Source organism: Thunnus thynnus, chromosome 12, assembly GCF_963924715.1.
Source record: "Thunnus thynnus chromosome 12, fThuThy2.1, whole genome shotgun sequence".
NCBI classification, from domain to species: domain Eukaryota; kingdom Metazoa; phylum Chordata; class Actinopteri; order Scombriformes; family Scombridae; genus Thunnus; species Thunnus thynnus.
The window spans coordinates 16670861-16698047 of record NC_089528.1 but is presented as its reverse complement, the minus strand read 5'-3'; the positions used below and the strand labels follow the sequence as shown (position 1 = coordinate 16698047).

General features: G+C 41.4%; 1 protein-coding gene across 10 annotated transcripts in view; it reads right to left on the bottom strand.

Moving 5' to 3' along the window:
- Positions 1 to 27187, bottom strand: part of kmt2cb (lysine (K)-specific methyltransferase 2Cb) — an 83101-nt gene that overhangs the window by 30296 nt on the left and 25618 nt on the right. For 9 of the 10 annotated variants that reach the window (XM_067605909.1, XM_067605908.1, XM_067605910.1 and 6 more), the window contains exons 7-24: positions 26275 to 26384; positions 25481 to 25643; positions 25183 to 25354; positions 23048 to 23162; positions 19838 to 20013; positions 19300 to 19652; positions 11960 to 12040; positions 9560 to 10287; positions 7961 to 8083; positions 6454 to 6570; positions 5921 to 6025; positions 3506 to 3610; positions 3205 to 3386; positions 2575 to 2739; positions 2365 to 2471; positions 2155 to 2226; positions 1430 to 1642; positions 269 to 388 (exon numbers count right to left, since the gene is read on the bottom strand). In XM_067605909.1, coding sequence (XP_067462010.1) covers positions 269 to 388; positions 1430 to 1642; positions 2155 to 2226; positions 2365 to 2471; positions 2575 to 2739; positions 3205 to 3386; positions 3506 to 3610; positions 5921 to 6025; positions 6454 to 6570; positions 7961 to 8083; positions 9560 to 10287; positions 11960 to 12040; positions 19300 to 19652; positions 19838 to 20013; positions 23048 to 23162; positions 25183 to 25354; positions 25481 to 25643; positions 26275 to 26384 — 3207 coding nt within the window. The remainder of the gene's footprint in view (positions 1 to 268; positions 389 to 1429; positions 1643 to 2154; positions 2227 to 2364; positions 2472 to 2574; positions 2740 to 3204; positions 3387 to 3505; positions 3611 to 5920; positions 6026 to 6453; positions 6571 to 7960; positions 8084 to 9559; positions 10288 to 11959; positions 12041 to 19299; positions 19653 to 19837; positions 20014 to 23047; positions 23163 to 25182; positions 25355 to 25480; positions 25644 to 26274; positions 26385 to 27187) is intronic. The other variant, XM_067605917.1, reaches the window with a different exon arrangement.

Genomic DNA, 27187 nt, shown 5'->3' with positions numbered 1-27187 from the left:
AAAGTTATTCATTTATTGTCAACAAAATCAATACATGTACCTTTAACGAGCCCCATTTTAATTATAATCATGGATGTGATATGATTTGAGGAATGCTGAGTTTTCAGTTGTCCACTGCATTTAACATGAGGGCTCCGAAACACTAGATAGAGCCCTCTGTACATCAGAGGCCCTGAGATGGCAGTGCTTTGCTACAGCTACAACGTCGGGCATGTACTGCACCATTTTACGCTTCAGAGGAGCTGTCTCCTTCAATCAGGTGCCCTACCCGGCCGGTACGGTTTCCTCTTCCTCTTCTTGCCGCCGTCGGCCCCCTTGGAATCCTCTTCTGCTGGCTCTCGCTCTAGGCTTGAGTCAGACTTCGCCTCACAATCTAGAAGCTCCGCCTCTGTAAGAAGGAGAGAGCATTGATGATGAGTGACAGCCCTGCGGCAGAGAACACCCCAGCCAGGCCCCTCTCCCTCAATACAGTGCTAAGGTCAATTCTATCTGAACTCCACTCAGTGGAAGGACATTAGCCTGATTGAAATTATTTTCCATTTCATTGGACTGTTATTTCCGGTGTGAGTCTTTTTTTAAGCTCCTTTTTTATGACCAGGTACAGCTTTTTTTCACCTCTCACATGAAGACAGTGGAGTTGGACTTTGGATATGGGTAAACTAATACTGGTACAACTAATTAGTGGTATTCAGAGCCAATGGGCTGGATCATACGGGAGCAGATCACAGCATTCTTTTTAACTGATCTGTATCATTTATATAAAGGCTGATTGACTGCTGATACTTTTATTAATTGCGACAAACTGTGCTCAAGATATGGCAGCTTTTTAATACTTAGAACACTGAATTGTAGTTGTAAAAACACAGCATAGCATGTCAGCAAATCACACAGTGGTGCTACAAATTACACAGAAACTGGCTTAAATAATGATATTCACACTGATAGCAAGCATCAGTGAGCGTAGTGAGTAGATCCATATATTACTCTTTTGTATTTGTTTCAAGCTGCAGACAAAGAGGCTGTCCAAATCTTTTCCAAACCTTCCTGCCACAACACTTCTATCTCTGTGGATATTTCACAACACACTATAAGACAATACAAAAAAAATAAAATAAAGAAATCTGCGATGCAGGCCTCATTCTGTAAATTCAGAGATAACTGTCAAAAGTATCTGAATTGCATCAGCTTTTAATAATTTTAAGTGTGAACTGTGCAGCTGTATGAAGCTGAAAACATCAAAGCAGAGTGCTACAGAATTAAACAAGTCAAATTGGCAGAAAAAAAACAGCCTGCGGTAAAATGTGGTGGTGGGAAAAAACACACACAAAACACACAAATAAGCCAATATTGATAGTCCAATTCCCGATTATACTGAAGGCCAATAAACAGTCTGAGATGAAAGAAGAAGCTTGTGTGAAAAGACAAGTACCTCTGTTGTCCTCCATGTCTTCATCACGAGAGTGTTCTGAGAGGGGGTCTACAGGGGCCTGAAGCACCGCCACACTGTTCTGGTTAATGATTTTCAGCTTCAGCTTCGGCTTGGGTTTCCTGCGCCGTGACGCAGTAGCAGACAAGCTCTGGAGCTGGCAAAGCCCTGACTCAGTCAGACAAACACCATCCTGGGTATAGGTCCTCGACAGATCTGAAAAGACCAGATCAAAATGATGGCCAGATTGAGCAACATTATAAATTAAACCATCTTATAGAAATAACAAGAATAAAAGTCTACAGCCATTTTAGTGGCTCTGTGAGGCTGTACTTAGGCAGAGCGGTGCATTAAACTAAATGGTAACGTCAGCATGCTAACATAAATACAATGATAATACTAGCATGTTGATGATCAGCAGGTATAATGTTTACAATTTTCACTATCTTAGTTTATTGTGTTAGCATGCTAACATTTGCCAATTAGCACCAAACAAAGCACGGCTGAAGTTAATGGGAAGATAAAATCTTGACATAATGATGACACTAAATATCACTGTCATTAGAATTCATCCCCTGGGGATCATGAATGTGTCTACCACATTTCACAGTAATCCATCCAATAGTTGGAGAGACATTTCAACAATAAAACAAAAAGCCATTCCACTGTGGCATGGCTAAAGTATTTCATTTGTTGTTATTTATATTCCATCAATTTGTGAAACGTACCCATTTCTTTAGCCTTGGTGACAATCTGCGTCATGACTACAGGCTCAATGGCGTCTCTGGCCTTGGTCATAACTGCAGCACAGGACACACAAAAGCCAATAACAACAAACAGAAGAAACAAGAGGATCAAATGTTATAGTCAAGTCTATTCACTCTACAGCACACAAAAAACACTGGTAAACACACTCAGAGTAATCACTCTGTTCCCACCTTTAGTGGTCTTGAAAGTTCGGCACATTGTGCAGTCAAAGCTGCTTTCTGCAGCTTTCTCTACATCTTCCTCTGAATGGAGACCCTGACAAGAGGCATGAAACCATCTGTAGAAAGAAGAGAAAGTTTAGATAGGGGCCAATTATGTAAAAAAAAAAAAAAAAAAAAAGCAGAGGCCAGTTCTGACAAGTTTGTAGAAGCACCGCACACCTGTCACATTGGCGGCACTGCACAATGATGGTGCCTTCATTGTAGTCCACCAGGCAGATGGGGCATGTTGCAAGGCTGGCGCAGGGGGCACATTGGGTGTAATTATTCTGCCAGTCACACCTTAGGCCTGGAGTGGTGGCGCCACACTGGGTACAGGACACACACCTGCAGGAGACAAGGAGGACAGAGGTCATTCTATCCGAGTTACTTCAAAGAGGATAACTCAGATTAACTATGCTGCAAAAATCCAGCCTACTCACTAAGCCTTCAATATGCTGAAAATATAACATTATTTCCCATTTGTCTGTAATTTTAGAGGCATCTTATGTTCAGTTTATCCTTTAGTCATAAAAATATCTAAGACATTCACATGCTTTATTTTAATTGAATTGGGACCAATTTTAAAATGAAGGTGCCTAAGAAATCATTACAAAGTGAGACACTTATTGATTAGAGATATAATGTGGTAAAGTGGCCAGAGTTGCTTATACAGAACAGACAACAGCTACAGTGTAGAATAATATAAAATTATTATATGCTTTACGCACACCAAACACATATCAGATGAATCTGACAAGAGGCTCCAGGTGCTATTCAAGTTGAAAAAGATGACATCCTAAAGTTTCTCACCATTTGCACTTCCAACTGTCCTTGGGTACATTCTGTAGTGGAGGGTCCAGGCAGTAGGTGTGATAGCTGATGTCACAATCATCACACAACAGCAAGCGGCCAGGATCTGTGGCCTGGCCACAGGCCTCGCACACTGTACACTCCAGACAACGCCAGCCTTTACTGAGCACCACCTTGGTGATCTGGGTAAAGTAATTATGAGACATTTGTCGGTGTGCTGCAATGATGTGCATGACAGGATGGTATTTCTCTTACAGTATGTACTCAAGTATATGTGTAGTGTACTCAATAATGAACATACCTTTATGCCTACACAGAATGGATGGTAACACTGGCCACACTGAGCACAGGCCAAAAGACGGCCCTCCGCACCTAGGCCAAAACTCCCACACACCACACACATGTCCTAAGGGAAAGAAAGACATCATGAGATGCCCATCTCATGGAGGCAGTTCACTACAGATGTTTAAAAAAGCTACTGCTACAACAGTCCCCACAGAGTCTCATTTTATTTTTTTCCTATTTGCAAAATTAATACAATTTTGCATTCTGTATTTAAAAACAAATAATCTAGTCAGCTGGTGTCAGTTTGTCAAGAAGATCTGACCACTGCTGAACCTTAAGCCAAGTTTGCCTGTCAACACCCAATCACATGAAGATCAATATGTTCTGCATATTCATTCAATACCACCGGCACTGTAAGTAGCAGTCATAATCTATGTTGTTGCACGCTACCATGAATGCTGAGGGAAGGACATTAACTAAACATGTTAGCAAAATAAGAACAGTGCAGTTGTCCTCTATCCTCAAACATAGATGGGCATAAAAGCATCTTGAAATGCGAGGTAAAAGTAATACAGGACCATTGGAAACATTGGCCTTTTAAAACCTTTTTTTAAACCAGGATGATTGACTGAGCCATTTTCAGCCCCTGCTTCACAGTCACAGCTTAGAGCTAGACAGAACAGTCTGTTCCTTTTCAGTCAGTTCACTCGGTACAACACATATAGTATGTGTTAAAGGCAGATGATCTGTGGTGATGTATGTTAAGCCCCACCTGCACATATGTACATCTGTCACCGCGGTCATCCCTTGGGGCTAGCTAGCTACAGCTAGTTAGCTTTGTTTCTTCAGTAGGCTACTGCCAGCTTGAAGTTAGCTTAACGGCCCCGTTGGTGTTAGCTTCCACTGCCTCAGTTGGTGAGTGTGGCTACCTGCAGTGCGCCAATTTGGAGTTTGTTTTGTCCACAACTTTTGTGTCTCTGAATGAGCAGTACTGTGTGTTTTGTCGTCAGCTCCAGTGCTCAACCCTGGAGAGGCAGGTCATGTTTGTTGAGAAAGTGCTGGGAAAGACTACCGTCGCAGAGCATAACCCCCTCGAGTCGAGAATAAGTTTATAGCTGTTCTGAACGGCTACATTCAAAGGTGGAGTGAAAAGCCAACTGTCACAGAGAGGGGAAGGGACAGGGAGACGCGGTATCGTTTCACTATGGAGATAAGATAACGGAGCATATTTTAATAATAGTGTTGTAGTGTTGCACTCGGTCAGTGTTATGGGTCTCTCGTTTGTCATTCTGACAGCGATGACACTACAGCATAACCAGGCTTCCTTGGCTAAGCCCGCTAGCATACACCCTTGAGCATTCTACAGCTAGGTGGTGCACTGCCAAGATTAGCTCCCCTCCGGGAGAGAGACATTTGCATATTAGCCTATCCAGATGATTGGACTCAGATAGCATGCTCCAGAGAGCAGGCAGGGGTGTAGTTGTCGCTAGTTCGCACATTCAAGCATGGTGCTTTCAGTGAATTCAGATAAAAGTTATCAAACCCTGAGTCAGCAGTTCTCTTTTCTTGGGTTGGAAAGCTAAGCACGTCTATCAGAGCACAGAGTGGCTGCGTTTCACTGCAACCTCACTCAGTTTCAGTTGGGATGCAAACTGTGTTTCCGGACGACTTTACAGCTAGTAGGCATGATGATCATCTATGATCGCTGTAGTACCGCTTGGGCTGTTACAGATGTGAGCATTTTAATGTGTAGCTAGCTAGCCCACGGGATGACCATGACGACAGATGTATATATGTACAGGTGGGGCCTCACATAGGTCACCACAGATCATCTGTCTGAAAGGCGTGAAAAGAAGTGTCTTCAATCAGGCCACGCGGGGGCTTAATATCTCATAATATATGTGATGTACCTTGTTCCTCTCCTTCTGGGAACAGAAGTTATAGTCATAACATATCGTTTTTTCACTTGAGTCATTCAGGGGTAGGTGCCTTGATAAACAGCACCTCAGAAGTATTGTTTATTTGCTCAGTCTCTTCAAATAACCAGTTATTCTCTATCAATACAGAATTTTAACCTCCAAATAACTATACTGCTAACTTGACAGTTACTACTGTCCAAGATGTTGATGAATATTTGACAGAGCCTGTCAGTAGTCACTTATTGTTTACAGAATCAAATCAGTGCATGAACATTACCTTGAAGGCAGAAAGAAAGGCAGAATTAAATTTCAATATGTTCCTGTGTTACATAATGAACTGCATTTCCTGCAGGCAGTTGGCATTACCTCCACAAGAATTAATGATCTCCAGAGGGAGAAGTCTTTAAACACAGATTTAATTTCAGGCCATCCAAATGAATGGAGAAATTTGTGGATGACAATTTAAAAGGGAAATACCACAGCAACACTCTTAAGTACTACAAAACAAACACCTGTTTTAGCGTGAAACTGTCATTGCTGGAGAATATGACCACTGTGTTATGCATGGCATTCTCCTCCTCCTCCTTGACTGGGTATGGTGTTTCTATTGTAGTGATCTGTGGATCATAAAGAAAAAAACAAAACAAAACACAAAATAAACAAATGCAACATTGTGTAATGACACGAGCAGAATCACCATCATCCTCTTTCACTATAAAGATCCACTCTCTGGTGATACAAGTTAATACAGCTAAGCAAGATATACATACACACTATAGTAGATTAGTTACTAGCTATGACTACATCATTCATGAGTGCTACATCATCATTAGCAGGTACTGAGGAACTGGCTGTCAGGAAATGTGCAACCTTTTCTATGATATGAAACGAGCAAACGGCTAACTCTGTCATTAACATAACTACTGCTTACAACGAGGCATTCATGTCTTCAGCAAGAGGGAAAACAAACACTGCTTTGCATATAGTGTATAGCGTATACGTATAGCCAAAGATGTTGAGATGTGATCCTGCTGATAGTTCATACCCCAGGGTTGATGCTGGGACTTGCTCCATTCTTGCCTCTGGCCCTGCCACGTCCAGCTCTACCTGACAGACCAGCCCCTCTGGGCCTCCTCCTCCCTGGGAAGCCTGATCCCCGACCCTGTGGAGGCAAGACAATAATCAGAAAACTGAACTGCATCTAAGGGGTGGATAGACACACTGTAGGGGAACATAGGGACAATGATCACTCCCCATGTTACAAGCTGAAATGGGCAGGCACGAGCTCTTTTTGTTTGCAATTCTCTCTCGCATATGCTGAAACATCGTCGTTTGCTCAGCGAATAGACCCAGATTCAAAGGTTTGCCACAGGGAAGCTTTCACCACTCCCGACTTTAGGTCTGTAGTACATCTTTCTAGACAGTAGAGACTTCACGACAATCTTTATTTTTTTATCTCTTGTTGAGCATATTTGCAAAGTGTTCAAATGTTACAGATTTCTAAAAAGTTATGCTTTCGTAATAGATTTACTTAGTACATTCAGGTGTTTTATGTTGCATTGCTATGGCTTTAAAAAGAACTGTTATATTTAAAAAACAAAACATAACATACCTTTTTTTTTTTTTTAGAAATCTGTAACATTCAAATAATATGCAAATATGCTTAAAAACAGGAAAAAAAATGATTCCATCAACCTGATTCTTGACATTTTGATAGTTCATGGAAATTACTGTTATTTGAGAGTACACTACAATTTCTGCCAGACAGCAAGCAAGTGAGAGGGTTGAGAAAAGGCCTCTGAGCTGTTTTTCTAGCAATGCGAGTTCACTGTGCCTTTGGCACATTTCCAACAGGAGGCCTAATCATGACTGTCAAACTTCAGGCTAACTGAAACTTGCAGCACCTGCCCCAAAATCTCTTCCCATTTACTCCACATTTGGCTCTGATCCCAAACCAAGGCACCTCCCATCCACTGTGCCTCCTGACAGATATTCTGTATGATGCTGTTCAACCTGGGCTGGACCCCTGCTACAGTGCACAAATTAACCCTTACCCAGCTTTGCTAAGTGATGACTGTCACCATGACAACCGGCTGCAACAGATATTTCACAAAATCAAAATAAAAAGAAAATAATATAAATAAATAAATACAGGAACAGGTTTGACTAAAACAGAAAAGAAGAAAGCACAGCAGTGCATAGCTGTCAAAGAGGAAACGGGACACACTCATTCATTAGTAAAATTTAGTTCCCAAACATTTCTGTAGACTGTGTAATTTCTTATTACGCCATACCCTTGATCTCTCAATTCAAGTGCAAAGGCAGCAAAACCAATTGCCAATATCTTCCACTTCCACTTTGTGAAGTCATTCGCTTATCCATTGGCCTCTGAGTTGCCTCCTTTCAGTAAGGTGGTAGTAACTGCTGTAGGCTACGATATACATCACAGTGACGTTCAGGAACACTCGCGGAGTGCACGTCACTAGGGTAAACAGAGGGCTAACAAGAGGGCAGCTGCTGCCCTCCTGTCTCTCGTGAGCTACAGTATTTACCACTCTGATGCTCCAGCCGGGGCTGCCAGAGGACTGCCTGGTCTTTGGGACGTCCCACCCCTCTGGCTGGTCTGGAGACCAGGACAAGGGGGAGCTCACACTGCTATGGGGACTCCATGCACCCTAAGGTAAGGGGGGGTGGGTGAGAAAGTGAGAGAGAGGGAGGGAGGAGGGCGACAAAATGCAGCAACTTAAAAACAAAGCCAGCGAAGAAACAAAACATACAAAGAAAGATGTTAGCGAGATGTAGTGAGCTTCTAATGTAGCCATTGGGGAACCACTCAATACACACCCATCTAAGCGGAGCTTTGAGAGAGCATATATCTGTTGTGCCAAAATATAAACAGGATAAGTTATTAAGTTGTGTTTTGTTTTAAAGCCAACCCTTATAGTTTCATGCATATGAGTTGAAGAGGCATGTTTCTAATACACTCTTTGTAAATGCAGAGCAAAATTGTGTTAGTTGCATTTCACGCAGCAGAACTCGCTTAGGCATCATGACACTATACAGCAGGAAAGAGGCCCTGCAATCTCTTGCTATGACAACTGTGTATGTTTGGCATGTTGACAAAACAAGAGGAATTGCGTCAGCATGGCAGCACATGAGCGCGTCAGACAAAAGCATGCTGGACTAAAAGGGAGCTGCAACATTCACATTTCTGGAATAGATTTCCCCAGGCCTTGTGTAAGAAATTAGTTTGAGCCATATAATGTTTATTTAAGAGATGGGGTATATCTGGGGGAAAATAAACACATTTTGCAAACTAAATTAGTCTACCCTCACCAGCGTCATTCATAATATATTATAGCCATGGGTGGGATTCAATTCCCATTATTATTTGTCTGAGAAAGTCTACATTCAGTTTCTGCAATAGCCTCTATTATAATTCATTTGTTTTAACGACACTGAAACACTGATATTGAGAGATTAAAAGTTATTTCACAGTCACAAGTGAGCCACTACAGTTGATAATGTAATATGGAAATAACTAGGATGTGGTAATGGTATGGTTACTGTTGTCTGTGACCTGCTGAATGCTTGAACTCTACGAGACAATAAGATGCTGAATGTTTGTAACATGGACATGAGATGAACAGAGTGACTGATGACAATGATGCCATGGGCAAGAGTCTCAGTAGATGTTTCAACAAAATTCTAACAGGGAAATAATTCATACTTCAACTGAGCTCTGCATTAACACTGTGACTAACTAGTCATGTGTTGCACAGACATGTGAAAGGGACACAGAGAGTGGAGGAAGAGTATCATTCGCCATGCTGTCCTGCTATTCTCGCATAGTTTACTGCAAGCTACAACTTAGCTGAGAAAAATATTTAAGACATACCCATATCCGTACTGTAAAGGCTGTGTCAACCAACCCGGTGACACCACACAAACTAATCCACCTTCATAGAGCAGAGCCTAGGGAACACGTACTGTACCCACACTTCATGTAACAGTAGAAAAGTTATGAACACAAATTTTTAGTCTACACGCCAAGGGCATATTGGGCTGGGACAGTGAACGAGGCAGAATCAGCCGGACAGTGACACGAAACAGATCACTGGTCTTCTGTGACATGATGTCCAGGTTCCTACCTGTTTTACTCGTGGCCTCCCAGGAGAAAACTTCCTCTTAGTGATGGCTGGCTTTCCCATTCCAATCTTAGGGGTGAGTGGTATGAGGGTAGTGGTGGGCATTACACTGCTGTGGTCACCCAGTGTCGGGAGAATCTGAGTCTGGGGTGGTTCTCTGGGAGATGTCCCTCGGGCCAGAGATGAGGAGTGGGAAGGAGAGGTAACCATCTCGGCCAACCTTTCCACAGTTGTCTTGAGTGGTTTTTCCTCTAAAGACAAACTAGGAAATGACAGATTAGGCTTGCTCTCTGGCGCAGTGTCCATCTCCTCTGATGTACTAGAGGCCGTGGGCTTAACAGTCTCTGCCACGTTCCTGTGAAAATTGCCCTCCCCTCTCTCCTTGGTAAGTTCTTTTGGAGCGGTTTCCAGGAAAGAAGCCCTAACTACATCCATACTTGAAGGCTGGGATAGTGAGACTTCCATTGGTTGGTCCGTGAAAGGTACTGATGCAGTACTTGGTTCTTTGGTGGTTGAGATGATGGCCTTAAAAACTTTTGTGCTGGAGATGACCGTGCCCTCCTCAGGGCAGGCCTCTATCTTTGCTGGCTTGATTTGTAATGTAGTATCCTGTGTCTGTAGTGTCTCCATAGAGAGCTGGGCTGGAAAAGACTCTGACTCCTGGCTGGGAGTCACTGCGGATGCAGGACTCTCTGTAGATGTGAGTTGGGTTGTTGCTGCTGGTTTTGTTTCTGTAGGAACAAACAGACAGTGGTTACAACAGCTGATATATATTTCTTTACATAACATAAAAAACTAGTAGAGAAAACCACTGGTGATGTGATGCTAATGGGCTTTGAGTAATCAACATGAGGTGGCCTACAGGTGGCGTTGGTGTTAATTTCTTTGCCTGTAAGAGGCAACATTGAAAGGTCTACAGATCTGCAGATCTCACCTTCTGCTGCAATTACATTTCCTTTTGTAAAGGCGGCGCAAATTGGCATGTATGGAACTGTTGCCCCTTGTGAGTTACAAGCCAGTTTCAAAAGGTGGTTTGCATCTAAAAAGATGATGCACAGCACTTCCACTCTGCACTGCTGACGTAGCTTGACTGGAAGCAAACTGAACAGATTTAACTGATATCTGAGCTCCCAAAGCATACTGTCATCATTTTACATTGCAAAATATGGTGCCATAGAATATCACTGCACCCTCTACCTCCAATATTGACAAGGACCATTACAAGACTTGTAAATTGTAAATGAATCATCTTCAATGTGCATGTAACAGATTACTTGACAATGAGCACTGAAGCTTCTTGTCATCTACAGCAGTGATCATCTGTTAAAAACAAATATACTTTTCCAAGGTAACTGTAATTCTTCATTGACATTTTTTTCTCTATCATGCTGCATTTGGTACAGTCAAAGTGACTTGTGATCACTGGAACGATATACAGTACAAGTAATATAGCAAACTCCCTTCCAATTCCCTTAACTCACTGAGCAATATGAACTATTAAGTGCAAATACTGTAAATTCTCACACAAAAGCCAGAACTCAAATAAAGGCTGAGTCTCAAATACACAGGGGTGTGGCCAGCACAAACAAAAGGTCGGTCTCTACTTAAGGACAAGTAAGAAATCATTGAGGGGGGTGGAATTGCCTGTAGTATACAACAGCTCACACAGTAAATTTAGTCTAATGTGCATTTCCACACCACTAATTCCATCAGTACAATACAGTACTCTGCTGCTCTGAGTCTACCCTGCTCTCTTTTCACAGAAATAATGTTAAAAAGGGAAGGCTGTAAAGGGAGGGCTGCAAGACTTCAAATGTGAAAATTCTGGAGGAAGTGTGAAGTTTCATTCATGGTAGCTTAACATTGTTTAGGGAAAAGGGCAAAGTGGAATGCCTGACATGACTCTTGCTGTACCGATGGAATTAGTGCTGGGGAAATGGACCTTATACTGCGTGTATCAAGACAAAAAGGTAAACATGGAGGAAGTTTTGAGTTTGCATTAACTGGGGAATAGGGGAAATTGGAAATAAAGGTCTGTCTCTGATATAAGCTGGTCCTAGATAAAGGGTTCTCTCTGTCACTGAGGTAAATAAAAGCCACAGCCACCATTTGAGAGAACTTATAGTATATGACACAAAGAAGAGCAGGACTCTACTTTGCACCTTTTAACCCATGTATCACATGTAAAATGATGTGCATTTGAAAGACAGACTCCAAGTCAGTGGCCTTGTCTAACACTACCAGTAAACAATGTCTACTTGGCATTTTAATAGTGTGAATAGAGTGTGAGCATGACATTTAACACAAACCTTACAATAGAAATCACTGTTACATTAATTGCAAATCAATATGAGTTTCACCATTGCAAAAGAAGAACTAAATAAACAAGCTGTGTACACAAACCTGGTTTGAATTCTGTCAGGATTTTGTTGACAGGTGGTTCAGTAACCTGCCTCTCAACAATGTCTGCTCCCATTGAGACTTCTGAAAGAGAGAAGAATAATTTTAAAAAAAAGAAAAGAAAAAAGATTTCATATAAAAATATGGATGTTTGTGTATTGGTAAAGAGTCTGGAAAGACTGTGAACACATTAAGATAAAGTGGTAAGGGAATGAAGTAAGTGGACCACAGGGAAATGTTAGGCTTAGATGCCCAGCAGTCAAACTGACTACAAGGGGCATTTCTGCTTCAATTCTGAGCCACTGATCATCTCAAACTAATGGTAAAACAAATAAGACTATACTATGATGTGAATCCCTAAGTCTTGGGAAGAATTTGAATGGATTCTCCCTCTAGTTAATCCACTGAGCATTTTTCTATATAAACACACGCAACAGTACTTTATAACCTCTGATTTGACACATAAATGCTTGTGTTGCAGATTAACAAATATCTCTTAAACCAAAGAATTGAAAAGGAAATTTTATAAAATAGTTAAAATTATTAGTATTAGCCTAGTAAAAATTAAAAATATTCTACAGTATAGATGTAACATTACATCTTGATTTGATGACCAAGGAAATGACTTAAGTGTTACTAGAAATGCTTTTGAATAACAATCAATCACAATGCACAAAAAGATAATGTGTATCAGAGGCTGTATTTTGGCGTTAATCTAGTGTTTCCTATCTTCTTTCTCTGTTTGGTTTTGTAGTGTCTCCTATCCTCTCTCTCTATTTGGGTTTGTATCAAAGACATCAATGCACTTGACTAGTCTGGTATGAATAGAACTAGTCATTCCTGGCTATCAGACATCCACACATCAAGCCAATATTCTGCCAGACAGCCTCTGACAGTACAGATAGCCTAGTCTTAACGAAGCACCCACCATTTCAATCCACAAGTTCCCATGTCACACTGATCCTGACACACACATGCACCTGCTAAGCATCTCTGCCAGGGAAGGGAGTAACCATGACAACCAACATCCCAGGGTCTGTGTGCTCTGGGCTCATGACTGTGCAGCTTGCAGGTGCTCATCCGGTGCCGATGCCAGAAAGTCAATTAGGAGATGGGCCTCCAACCATCTCCAGCCTTCAACTATTGACCAAGCTGAACACACATTCTCATTCATATTAACACCCTCCTTCCTATATCTCCTACAGTGAATGAGGTGATGGTTAAGATAAATACACGGCTTTGATTAATGCAGCAAAGGCCTCAAGTCAGGTCTAACTTAAGCTCCTGGAATGGATCTAACAGCATCTGTCAGTTGAGTCACGGTAAGCCTGTTATTAAACCCTGAGTGGTGGAGAATCCTGGCAGGTGATAAACAGCTCTGGTTAATGACTTTAATTACATTACATGTGCAGGCGTTTGGTAGCGTAGTCATGATCTCACATAATGATGGGGGAAAAAAAAATTGTAAAAATAACAAATCAGTAAATATCTAAATTTCAGCACATCATAAATATAAAGTCCCTCCTTTTATTTTGGTTAGGAGTAAAAAGGACACAGCAAAATATAAAAATAAAATAACTTTTGTCTGATTTGAAAGGCTTCAATCCAAATCCCAAACAATAACTTCCAGGGGCAAAGAGCATTACGACACATGTATTGACAAAACAGGTAAAGCTATACTGAAGCTTACTTTGAGGTGCTTAACATAAGCTCCTCTTAAATCAAAACACAGATAACATGTACACTCAACATGTTTTTAAAACTGTTTGGTGAGCAGAGCAAGCGAGCTGTAGGAGCAGTCATGAATGAGCTAGCCTAACTCCAAGGCAGGTTTGCAGTAGGGATGCGCCGATCCAATACTCAGTATTGGTCCGATACTGGCCAAAGTCACTCGATTGGATATCGGAAAAAAAAAATCCAATACAATCCATCATCCTAAACTATCACGTAAATTCTTAACTAAACTTTGAGCGACATGCCATAAAGAGAGATGAGTCATGAGTAACACATATGAGCAGCATATGTCATGTGAACAGTAGCTAGAACGTAAGTGAGACCTGTCAGCAGCACTGTCATCATGTCAGCTGTGTGGAATTGTTTTAAGCTCAAGGAGAAAAAAAAAGCAAAACAGCCGAGTGCAATTTATGCAATACGAGTGTTTTGAGTGGTTGCAGCAGCGTTAGAAACTTCAACACCACAAACTTGATTTAACACTTGCAGAAGCATCATGGAAAGTTGTATACCGAATTTATACAGGCAACGAGTGCCGAGAAGAAAAGTGTGCTGCAACAAGAAACATTGCTAGAAACAATTCAGAATTGTGAGAAGCTCCCTCCAGACAGCAACAAAGCAAAGCTGTATGACCAACCCCTTTCTGCTGTTGAAAATGCCTGTTTTTCACGCTTAATTGAACATTTGGAGCCTTGCTACACGTTGCCAAACATCTCCGAAATGGTTATCCCAAATAAGTAGAAGCAAGTGTACGAATTAATTTCAAAATGCTTAGAAAACATTGCCATGGTTAGTTTCACAACTGACATCTGGAGCTCAGATGTGGGTCAAATGCATAGACTGTAAAAAACATGGACGTAGCTACCGTGATGTCAGTCACTGGTTACTGAAAAGCAGTTTTGAAGCCGTGGGCCACTTCAGCCATCGCCATCTCAGCAGTGCCTGACTCCCCCTAACTCCTGGCTAATCCAAAATAGGCAAAGAGGTGGAGCTGAGGTGGGCCGAATGAAGCCTGGTTGCTGAAACACGTCACCTAGCGGCTAGCGACCTGTCACTCAAAGTGGCAACGTCCTTACTTCTGCATAACTTTCTTGCTTAATAAAATTTCAACAGGTGAGCTTTAAAAAAAATTCACCTCCCGTACAGCTGTCATGAAAGGGGAAATTAGCTACAGAGACCAAAACCGTTTTTTGTACCAGGCTGTAAATATATTTATTTATGCTGTAAAGTTTTAGGTTTAGGGGGATTGACTTGCTTTTGGAGCCAGCCTCAAGTGGCCGTTTGAGGAACTGCAGTTTTGGCACTTTCGTGTTGGTTTAATTTTTCAGCCCCGGAGGTCGCCGCTTGGTCCAGTGTCATTACTAAGTCTGACAGCACAGTGGATAGACTCAAGTTTTACTTTGCAAAAAGCAGTGCTGCAGGCTAAGCAGTTTCGTGGCTCACACACAGGAGAGTTCATCACTACAGCAACCAGGGAGATGTATGGAAAATTGAGAAGAGGAGAGTCCGTTTCCGTGAGACAATGCCAGTAACGTAATAAAAGCAATGGGTCACCTTGGAGTTGCCAGTTTGGGATGCTTTGCGCATACCCTGCAACTTACTATGAACGAGGGACTGCTATCACAGCCAAGTTTAAGTGATGCACTGGCTAGTGGCAGAAATATGGAGGCAAGCTCTTCATCTGCATCTGATGCCATCCCCATTGTCAATGTCCTTAAAAGCGTTCTCACTTGAGAAAACAAGGCTGACGAGGGAATTAAGACCATGAAAGCCTCCCTCCTTGAGGCTGTAAACAGACGTTTCAGAGATGTGGAATCTGAGCCATTATACTCAGTTGCAACATTGCTGGACCCAAGATACAAAGACAGGTATGTGGGGTCTCTGTTAACTGTGTTTAATATGATTCTTGTGTATGTGTGTGTGTGAGTGTGAGAGAGAGAGAGAGAGTGTGCACAAACCTCAATGTGTGTGTGCAATTTTCACTTTTGCACATCTAATGACAGTATTTCATATCAAGCATCAGCATTCAGAATGGGATTATTCACTTGATATTAAGGGTAGGCTAATTTTAGATGTCACATATGTGTATTTTTATCATTCGACATACTTCACAAATGCAGAACCCTCAAGACATGTTAAGGATGCATTAATGGCAGAGGTAAGGAAGATGGAAGAAGTGTTGAGGAGGATCACATAAAAAGCCTCAGAGCCAGCAAAGAAGACTCCACGGGTGGAGGCTGCAAGCAAGAGCAGACTTGGAAGCGATTTTGATGAAATTCTGGAGGAAAGCACAGTAGAACCTGGTCCAGAGTCAACCACCACAAGTGCACGCATTGAAGTGCAGACCTACCTCAGTGAGCAAACTATTCGGCATCTGGACAATCCACTGCTGTACTGGACAGTCAACCGACCTAGACTGCCCTCCCTGGTGGTCATGGCAACTAAATTTCCCTGTGCACCTTAAGTGTGGAGAGCGAGAGGCTCTTCAGCACAGCCTCCATAATTATTGATGAAAGGAGGAGCAGGTTGACAGCTGAGAAGGCTGAAATGCTAATCTTTCTAAAGAAGAATCTGCCCCTCATGATAAAGTGAACAAACTTGAGTCACATAAGGACTGTAAAAAAGATGAGCCAGTGGTTTTTGTGACAGTTTTTAAAAGGTCAGGCAAGCTGCTATGTCTTATCATCTTAGGGGAAAACCTGCACAAAATATTTTAGTTTACATTGCAATTACCTTTTCATACTAGAATTGTATTCATTCTAATGTTTAGTTTTATACAGGTGTTTTACATACAGTGCAACCCCAGAGGTTATATGTGAGAGAAGCTTGAACTGTTTTTACCTTTAGATATTTTTTATCCGATGCAGCTAACTTGATATCAGGTGTAATAGCCTAGAGTTTTAGTTATGAGTGCCTTAAGATGCCATGTCTACATTACTGTGTTCCACTGTACATTTTATACTGTAGATGCTATTATTTTTATGTTAAAGTTATAATCTCGAAGATCTCCATTTCATTCTCTTTGGCGGCACCACATGGCATTAAGCTGTAAATGCGTGTGTTTTTGGACCTCCAAACAGTGTCGCTGACTGTGTGATGTCACGCTAGCACTAGGTCCACCATGGAAAACGCATCAATAACTGCGCCGCTTGTGATATGAATACGTGGCAGGAAAATCGCCACTAACACCCAGTTCATAATAATCATAACCATTTCGTTTCGTTCTATTGTGTTACCTCATTCGGCGATAGATAGTGACTTAACAGACATTTATTCAAATGAAATTATAACTTTAGGTTATAGTTACTGAAGTTATGATCTACATTGTAACTTGTTTTTTGCTATCATGTCATTGAAGGTATGGGCCACATTGACTGTTGAGTTATATCCAGTATTATACACTGGAATTATAATTCCTTTGTTATTCTAAATACTCAGATTTAAACTTATACACAAAGTTACACTTTAAATTTCATTTTGAATATTTGATTGGTGCTGACCAATCAAAAATGCTGCTAAAAGTTCTGTGTGTGAAAAGTTTCAATAAAAAGAAGCAGCAGTGTTGCATAACTGAGTCATGTTTTGGGCTATGCATTCCTTCCTTTAGGGGAGTAGAATATTTGTTTCACAGTTTGAGCATGATGTTTTTAGATGGCTAGATTAAGCAAAGTGCATCCATACAAATGTATTATTAACAGCTTAGTTGTTTAAGAAAGGGAAAAAGACAGTATCGGATTGGTATCGGTAGATACTCATGGTTGCAGTATTGGTGATAAAAAAGTTGTATCGAGCCATCCCTAGTTTGCAGACAGTGGATCCAATACCATCACGCTACTCCAATCCATTCTTTCTTGCCATTGGAGGCTGCTGTCTAGACAGAGTGGGCAGCGTAGCTACAACTGGCATCCACAGCTCACCATTTATTTCCTCAATACTGCACTCCACTGCTGGCAGACCTCACATAGACCACACAGAGTGGAGATGCAGCAATGCGCTTCAAACAAACAGAAACCAGGATCATATAATTTGCAGTGGTGATACAGCCACCATCACACAGAACCACAGAAGCAATGCGACCAACAGAAACAACAGACATATGTAATGAAGGATAGGGTTAACTAGGGGGATGATCACATGTGCTTCTAAATAGCTGCTAGCTAGAGATGTCCATGAGCTAAAAAATGGAAGTCCAGGTCAAGACTCAAGTCTCTGAGTTATGAGTTTATTGAGTCTCAAGTCTCCATAGTGGTTCCAATTTGAGAACAATATGACCATTTCAAGACATTTGACTGTAGATGAGTAATATCCTCTTTAATTGTTCTCTTAGGGTATACAGGAGCCAGAATTATGGTTCCTTTAAACACAGTTCTTCTGTTCAGCCAAAGGTCTTTGAAGCTCCCGATTCCAAAAGCCACAACCTATAGTCTGAATCCTGTTGAAGCCTGTTGTGTTTTGATTTTCACACACAGCAATATGAAAGGACTATTGCCTTAGCAACCTCTCCCTCCATTAAAGGTGCAGTGTGCAGAATTTAGTGGCATCTAGCGAAACACACTTGGCAGAAAGGGAATATAATATTCATAATTATGTTTTAATTAGTTTATAATCATCTGAGAATAAGAATCGTATTTTCGTTACCTTAGAATGAACCCTTTATATATACTCATAGGGAGCGGGTCCTCTTCCATGGCGCCCGCCATGTTGCAACAGTAGTCAAGATCAGACAAACTAAACAATGGCTCTCGAGTGGGCCCTTTGTGTTTTTCGCGAGTCTCACGGCCACTGTAGGTTCTCCTACATGCTTGGAAGGGGAGGGGGAGGGGTATTCAGTTAGTTGCAATCTGCAATCTCACCGCTAGATGCCACTAAATCCTACACACTGGTCCTTTAAGTATCATTAACAAGTCTGGCCTAGACTGAAGTCAATAAAGATGAACTGCAAATCAACTGTAGAGTTGTACAGTAGTATGAGCATCAAACTTGAGTGCCTCAAGTTGCAAAAAAGTAAGAGCTTTCGAATATCAGTTCATCATTCACACTGACAGGTAGCAGATACTAGATCCCTAGGAGACAGAAGGGAAAAACACTTAATTTTCAAAACACGTAATTACAAAGACAATGGAGTTGCTTTAATCTGCCACTAGTAGGACACCATCTGGTTATTGGGGAGTCCTCAGAAAATCCTCCAAATAAAAGAGTGAGCACTTCTCTGGTCTTAGTCCAAACAACTCTCTCCCCAATCCTTTCATCTGCCAGAACTGCGACTTTCAAAACTTCATCAGAGCTGACACCACAGCCCAATTTCGTGTTGCATGGCCAAAACTTTCAACTGATTCTGCATGGCTAGAGATTGAGAGAATGAAACCTCAACTACAAAAATTCTTTTTCGTTTTTAGTCATATAATCTGGTGTTTGTGTATGATGTGTGTGTGATTTTGTATGATCAAAAATTCCTTGGCTTGTCCTTGCAATAACAAGATATGATTAATATGCTGATAAAACAGATGAGATTCTCAGGAGGTGGGCATAAAGGAAAATAAAGATTTAAAGATTAAAAAAAGATAAGGGAAAGGGATCAGAGCTGTATATAATTTTTTGTAACAAGGACCCACCAGGCTTCTGGGCTGACGTGGCCAGCTTCTCCTCCTGGACGGTAGCCTCAACAGGCTCTGGATCTGAGTGCAATGGAACAGCAAGTAATTCCGGTTTGGGGTCATTGTGCATTTCAGGAGGCAGCTGAGTGCCAGGTTCTAGGTCTGTGTGCTTTTGAGCCAGCTGTAGGCCAGTCTCAGAGTCTGTGTGCATGGAGGCTGGCTGAGGGCTGAGCTCTGGGCCGGTGTCCATATCCTCTGCCTGTAGCGCCTGCTCTGCAGCAGGAGACCTGCAGTTGGAACAAACATAGTCCTCTCTGGGGTGGATTTCTGCTTGGCCTGAGTTCTGACGCTCGCACTCTAGGTGCAGCCATCTGAAAGGAGTGCAAAGGAATTTCAGGGATTGTTCAACAGGGATCTCTGTGCAATCCTAAAATTTGACATATTTATTCTTGTGGTTTCCTCAGAGAGTATGAATTTGCCAAATGAATAAAATAAGGACAAAAAATAAGAGTGTTGCATTTAAAAAATGTAGAGTTAAATTAAAATGTATCTTTACCTCTTACAACTGTGGCAGAGGAGTAGGTCTTTGTGATGCTCAGGGTCCAGGATGCAGGCACACATAGGACAGCACAGAGCAGGGTCCTGGTTTTGGACGCAGTTCTCACACAGCAGGCTGGTGTGGTGCCATTGCCCGCTGGTTCGTGTTCCACACTGGATGCATACTCTGCAGTTCTGAGGAGCAAAGGAGGCTTTCTTAGTAAATTAACTTTAAAGCCATTCAGAACCAGTGCAGTATGCAGTGTATTAGGTTTGCATCAATATTTCTGTTTTACAGATTTGGCACTTCAGTCACTGAATGGGATAGTAGCATGAAACCTGTCCAGGCTCATGTATATTCAAGATCATCACTGTTTTCCAGTTGAATAAAGCAATATTAATGGGGCAGAACTGGGGAATATGACTAAAACATAATATCTGACTATTTTAGGGCTTGATTAAATGGTTTTACATTGGATTTTTCTAATCAAAGGAATCGTGCTGACTAACCAGTTTTTAATCAATTTAATTAGGGTTCACACGTAACTGTGCTTACTATACTTCAATAAGACTATCAAAGTTGTGTTAAGACTTGAAATCAAAGAAGGCTGTCAGTAATCAAAACATGAAGAACATCTAAGAACTTCATGTTTTTCTGCTTCATCTTAAACATTTAAGGATGCTTTTAACAGATCTCAGCCACATAACGCACATTCCATTTTCTATCCTCTCCTTAGAGTAAGCCAGTGCACACTAGGTACACAGACAGTGTCGTTGAGCACAGAACCACAGAGTGGCACGAGCCAATAAATAGCAGTTAGTCATCTCAATGAAATATCCACACTGACAGTGTGCAACAGTAAGCAAAGCTGCTGTGGCTTCTATTCCAAGAGCATACCTCTTAAAAAGGTAGAGTCAGTCATTCTGGAGAAAGATTGTTGATATTTGAACTAAACACCCAAACAAATACACCCCTCCCTTTGTGCTCCTTCAGAAGCTCTGCCCCCCAAATTCATGGATGCACATCGCCAAGGCAACGACCAAAAGAGAAATATGGCGGAATCCATAGCAATACGTCAACTGTAGAGTAACTTCTGTTTCTCTCACACTTTATCATGAGTGGAAAAAAAAATTTGTCTCGTGTGAGCCCAACAGTCCATCCACACTCTCCGCTTCTCTGCGGCCTCACTTGACCTACGTTCAGCGTCTCTGTCCACAGAAGCAGCCGTCTGTCAGCTGCAGCTCCTGTGGAGCTGAGAGGACCGCGGCCGGACAAATTGCCTTGACGAGGCTGACTGACAGCAGAAATTTACTGAACCAAAATAGTTTGCATGTCGGCTCCACGGGAAGAAATCAATGGTGTTTGTATTTATTGATTAACTGATACTGTTAATAAGTTCAAAACACATATACAGTGGGATATTTATGTGATTTATAGAGCTGCCTGCTCAGATTACGCTTCATTAAACTCAAAAGTAGATTTAAAAAACTAAGCACAAAAAACCGTGGGGGTTCTCTGTGAAACTGTCTTAGATTCAGTGTGGATTGATACATTTAATAAAATGAAAGCGTATCTGTTCCATGAGAAAACGCTTTCTAGGTGAATTGGCCATGGCCTCTCTCTCCTGCAATTCAACAGGTGCTGGAGATGGGAGACTATCATGACTTCCCCCTGTCCTGTGCACGAGGACCAACACCCCCAGCTGATTGGCTGAAATAGTGTTGTGTGGCTCATTGTTTCCCATGTACAGAGCCAGTGCTGTGTATGAACACTGGATTTTTTTTTTCCAGCACAAACACAGATCAGACAGCTAGCAGACTGTGAGGAGATATTCACTGAATTTGACAAAAAGCATACTGAACAATCTTTCTCCAGAATCCCTGACTCTACCTTTAAGTGCTTCTGTTCATGGAAAATGATATTTGGACTTTTAAACAAAACCTCCCTGCCAGAACCTTCACTGTACAGACACTCCTTTCAACACACAAGACATTGTAGGACACAGTAAAATATTAAAGAACCATTAAAAACAACTGTAAAATAAATCTTCGGTGTGGGCTTTATTTTCATTACGCATATTTTACTAACTAATTCAGCTATCAAACATTAAATAGGTTTATACATTTTTGATAAAGGCCAACTTTAGGCTAAATATAATCTGTACAGCTGTATTATGAAAAATTGAGTTTAAATATTATTATGATACTTGAACTAATATCTGTTTCCTGTAAACTTCAATATGTGTTAAAATTGCATAGTTATTATGTTTGGTTGTTTCCAAATGTTCTCCTTGTTGAAATGCGCATAAAGCTTGTTCATAAAAAGTGTATCAGCACTGACTGACTCTCAGCGATATGATGACTTTGCAGTTTAGGTGACGAGCTGACCAGTCCACTTGACGAAGCTTTTATTTCCCCCCCCCACACACACACACAGATGCTCAGCCTGTAATTCTGGTGTGCATACATGGTAGACGAGATCAGGAGGAACATGACAAATGTAATGAAATTGAAACAGTGACTCATTTTTCATTGATCTTTACTCAAGTGAGATGACTACAGTTAGAACAAAACTAACATGCGACTGCAGATAGAGGTTGGGGGCGGGCGCTCAGGAGAAGCGAGTGCCAAGGACGTGTGTGGGTAGTGTTCCTCTTGTGCTGAGTCAGATAGAGAAGCCAAGTGTGAAGACCTTTCATCACCTGCTGTCTCTATTGCGGTGGCCTCCTCCGACCACTGCAGAAAATTGTGCGGCGTGTTAACCAGCTGCTTGAGTAACAAGCACACCATTTACACGGCTGGAGGATGAAGGGCACAGCTCCACTGAGGAGCGTGTGTGAACACATACATACGTGCATGCATACGCATATACACAAGCATACATACTGTGTTATGGGTAAATGGGTGCAACTGAAGCCTTTAAAAGATCAGACTGTGACTTTTTTCTTAACCACAGGAAGTGCAAATACAAACCATCAAAAAGTCATATTCTCATGGGTGGTAGACATTTTTACTTTGTGCCAGAGCACAGATTAATATAATGAATATTTTTCCATTGAATATTGCACACTGTGGGGATACTGTTGATGTTTGTGCTGCAGTTTCCTGCAAAATCATACCTGCTGGCAACCATCAACACTATACAATACATACCAGCCATAATAACCCATATTTTATATTGTCTTATATACACAGTAAACCCACCAGCACAATATGAAGTTGCTCCTACCTTACATCTCCATCCGTTGGTGGGAAGAGTCTCCATGGCAGGTTGTAGACAGAAGGTATGATAGCCTTTGTCACACATGTCACATACCAGCATTTTAGTGTCCTCTCCTGGGTTCCTACAGAGAGACACAGAAAGGTTGTATTAAATGGTACAGCATTCAATTTTGTTGCAGGGTAAAGTCTAATTTATGGTTGCCGCACAACAGCAAGAGGCACAGTTCCTTTGTTGTACATGGCAAAACAAGAAAAAAAAATTGTATGTACAAGGGCTTAACAAGAAGAGGACCAAGAATGGGGAATACAGTACATACATACATCTACTAAAGGAAGGAATCTCTGTCTGTGAGTGTGTGTGTCTATATGTCTGCATGTATGTCCTTTGCGTATCTCTTGAAACGTTCATCCGATCGACTCCAATCTTGGCGGGTGCATTGCTGGGGAACAAAGGGAGTGCAGTGTCGAATTTGGTGTAATTTGGACACGCGATATGTTTAACATTAATAAACTTTAAATAAACCAGCGATCAGCAAGCATCTCTACTCTGTGCAAGGGCAGGGTGGAGCTTCAGGGCTCTACTGAGACCAGAGACGAGACGTGACACAAGTCAGAGAAAAGTGCTCTAAAAAGAGAAAAGTAGACACCAAAAACAGAGCTTTTAATCAAGAATGGACACTCTTATCCCGTGTCTAGACAGAAAGCGTAGTGTCAGCACCACATGTAGCAAATCAGCAGCGAGTGTCTACACAGGAGGCGTTCAGATACGTTGTTGAGCGTAGGTCACCTGCATATTGGAAGTGCTCAGAGACCAATACATATTGACTGTAGTTAAACGTGTATAACGGAGCAAATACTTCCACAGGCACCACAGGTACTTCCACAGGTGCCACTACAGATAAAGCACAAATCTTTGGAGCAAACATACCCACTCAAATCCAACTGAAGGAACAGAAAATATAAAACAATCTAAGAGCCCAATATGAACAATCCACTTTATTTTAGGATGCACATTATTTTATTTTTAAATGCAGCCCTTATTTACTTGAAATGAGAAAAAAACATGCATTTAGTATTAGAGTACTTAGCCTGTTCTTTATATCTTTTTTTTATGCATTGAAGAAGTGGCTGGAGGCCAAGCAATCAATTCACATTTTGAATGGCCACTGCACTAGTTCATACATTACACGAAACGAGTGACCAGTTTGCTTTTTAAGTGCAGTGGTCCCCACAGTCACAAATTTTGACCCTAGCGGACATGCAAACGCAGAAACCATGAATTACCCTCAACTGTACACTAGAAACTGCCCAAAGCTATGTAAGATTTAATGTGCAGTACAAAGGACTGTAGTCATGTGGATGATGATAACACTCCTGTTTCTCTTTCTCTCTCAGATTGTCTTTAAGTCTCCCATTTTGTTCTTTTTAACTTCTCAGTGGAGTGCTTGCTCCCAATGCTTTGAGACTTTTTCTTCATATATTTGAACTAATTTATATTTTTATGAATATCTATAAAACAAACAGTTATCCAGATATGTTCAATCCAATGTCAGTTTAATCCTCATTGGAGAGGAGTAAATTCTCTTGTTACACATTAAATTTATAGGGGCTGCATATCTTAATTGCAAGGTTGACAATGACTACAGGTAAAATACAGGTAAGATTTAAGATGAGTATGACATCCACAAAAAAAAAATATGGACAGACACTCATAAGAGGATTTGTTAGATGGTAACAATTTAGAACCAGTCTCAATTCTCATCCCACTCATTACATTCTGAGACCATATATCACAAACCCCCACTCATCTACTTGCTATGCAGCAAAAACATGATACTGGGGTTTCTATGTAAACACAGAACTAAAACCTCAATGGACAGTGTTCACCTAGGGCAAACAGGCCTGTATGCAAACAGCTCCTGCGCTATTTAAATAAAAGGTCAGAGGTTACAAGACTGAGCTTCAGGATACAACGTCCAGTTAGCTTCTCACTAAGCACAGAGTTAAACAAACCAGCAGTAAACATCATTGCTGGTGGCTATAGAGAAGATTAGTAAGAAGCAAAGTAAAAAAAAAGCTGGAGAGGACAAAAATATTTCACTATGAGGTACGCTATTTAGATGTGGTGAGGAGGTGACTCACTTGCATGTCTGGCAGATTTTGCACTCAGGGCACTGCCAACCTGCCCTCCTTAGAGGGGTCACAGCCATGTCCAGGCACATCCCATGGTAATGCAGACCACAACTGGTGCAGAAGAGCTGGTCCAGTAGGTCCCCCGGGCTATCGCATAGCACGCAATTTACATCATCTACAACTGTGGATAAAAAAATTCAGTCAGAACAGTTGATACAATGTCATTAAGCCAAATCTCTAATTTTCACTTAAGTAAATTATTTTACTGTAGCTTTGTATACAATGTATCCAATTCTACTCAACTTACATTTGTTAATGGCCAATTCATTGTGTTCTGGGCAGAGGAGTGTGAGACTCCTGATATCCTGAAAGGTCCCAGCTGCCCCCGCACAGGGGTAATGGTAGAGTTGAGCACATCCTTCAGCACAGCACTTAATGGATGCTCCAAGGCGCTTACAGTATGCACAGTGCTGCAGGGAGAGAGAGCGAGATCACAAAATATGTATAAAATGTCTTTGTTTGCAACTAGGATAAATAAATATATTCAACAGCCAAGGTAACAACAATCTCTAAAACATGTTCACAGCATTTTTTTTTTTTACAACTGAAATAGCTTATGTAAAGTCATTTATGCTTTAATGTCTCTTTGAGAAAAAAAAAAGTCATCAAGTTTCTGATCTCAGGACCAAGACCCTTGTTTAAACCCTGTTTTAGCCCCTTGATAATCACACTTCTGACAGAACCTCACCTAGTCCCTATTTCTCTCAGTTCTACGAGTGTGCTCTAATAGCCACTCTGGAGATCAAGTGGAAGACTTGCTGATGGGCTACATGACCAATGGGCTGCAAACGCAATCGAAGAGCTGTGAGTTGTGCCATTGCTAATGCTAGGAGCTAAGCTGCCATGAGAGCTCAGCCCTGTTGAGTGGCGTGACCTTTTCCATTTCACAGCTGAGAGATCCACGCTGCCGGGCCGACCTTTACCAGCCAGTCTGATCCATCAGCTTTGCTGTGCCTCACTGAAGCAGTCGCTCACTGCTGCCCCAACACATTAAGATGGTGTTAACACCTATTAGTCCATGAATGTTCTCCCCTGACTCACCTTTGTGCTCCCTGAGTCAATGGCTCTGTCCACATTAAGCAGAGATTGTCCCTCGCCCTCACAAACACCTTCGGACCACAAGGCACAACTCTGATGTGCCCAGCATTGCCCTGTTATAACAAGACATAAAGGATGTGATTATGTGATAAAGACTTGCAATCAAATCAAATAAATATCTGAGATAGATTCTGCATTGCGCCCTCAGAGAGTGCCTAAAATATTCTAAAAAATAATACTTAGAAAGTCATCAGTTCTAATTTTATTTTATCAATTCATAATTTGACAGTCAACATCTAAACAAAAATTTTTCTGCGGAAATAAACCCTTCAAACATGCCTGTTCAGTTTGTGTTGGAATGTGAAGGGTTAAATAAGAGAAGCTCCTTTGTCTTTGTATCAGGATTTTGCTGCCTCTGCAGTTGCTGGGAAGAAAATGCTATGTGTTCAGCTCTGTGATTGGTGGTCCAGCTATGAATTTACAGTGGGCCGAGCATTAGTAATTCAATGAGCGACTAATTCCTAAATGGCAGTAAAATTGACCAATCATATCCTTTATTATTGTGAACTTTAAGACAAGTTCCACCCACTGTGGGGGACACGAATCACAAGCTAACAGGGGAAAAAAATGCAGGTAAACTAACCAGCTGGCTAGCCTGTTGGTTCACGAAGGAAGCTGCAAGTAACGTTAGCGCTGGTGAGGAGAACATTAACTTTGAATGAAACTTCAAATGAAAGTAATGCGATCACCAAAGGGTAAGTTACTTAAAATCTAATAGGCCACCGTGCCAATCTAATATTATTTATTAACAATATTGCTTGTTTGTGGCAGTGGGTTCCAAAATGCCATGATCGCTGTTCACTGTCCATGGTTCTGAAGTGTCTGTTGCTAACGGTTGCCTGGCTGTGTGTGCACT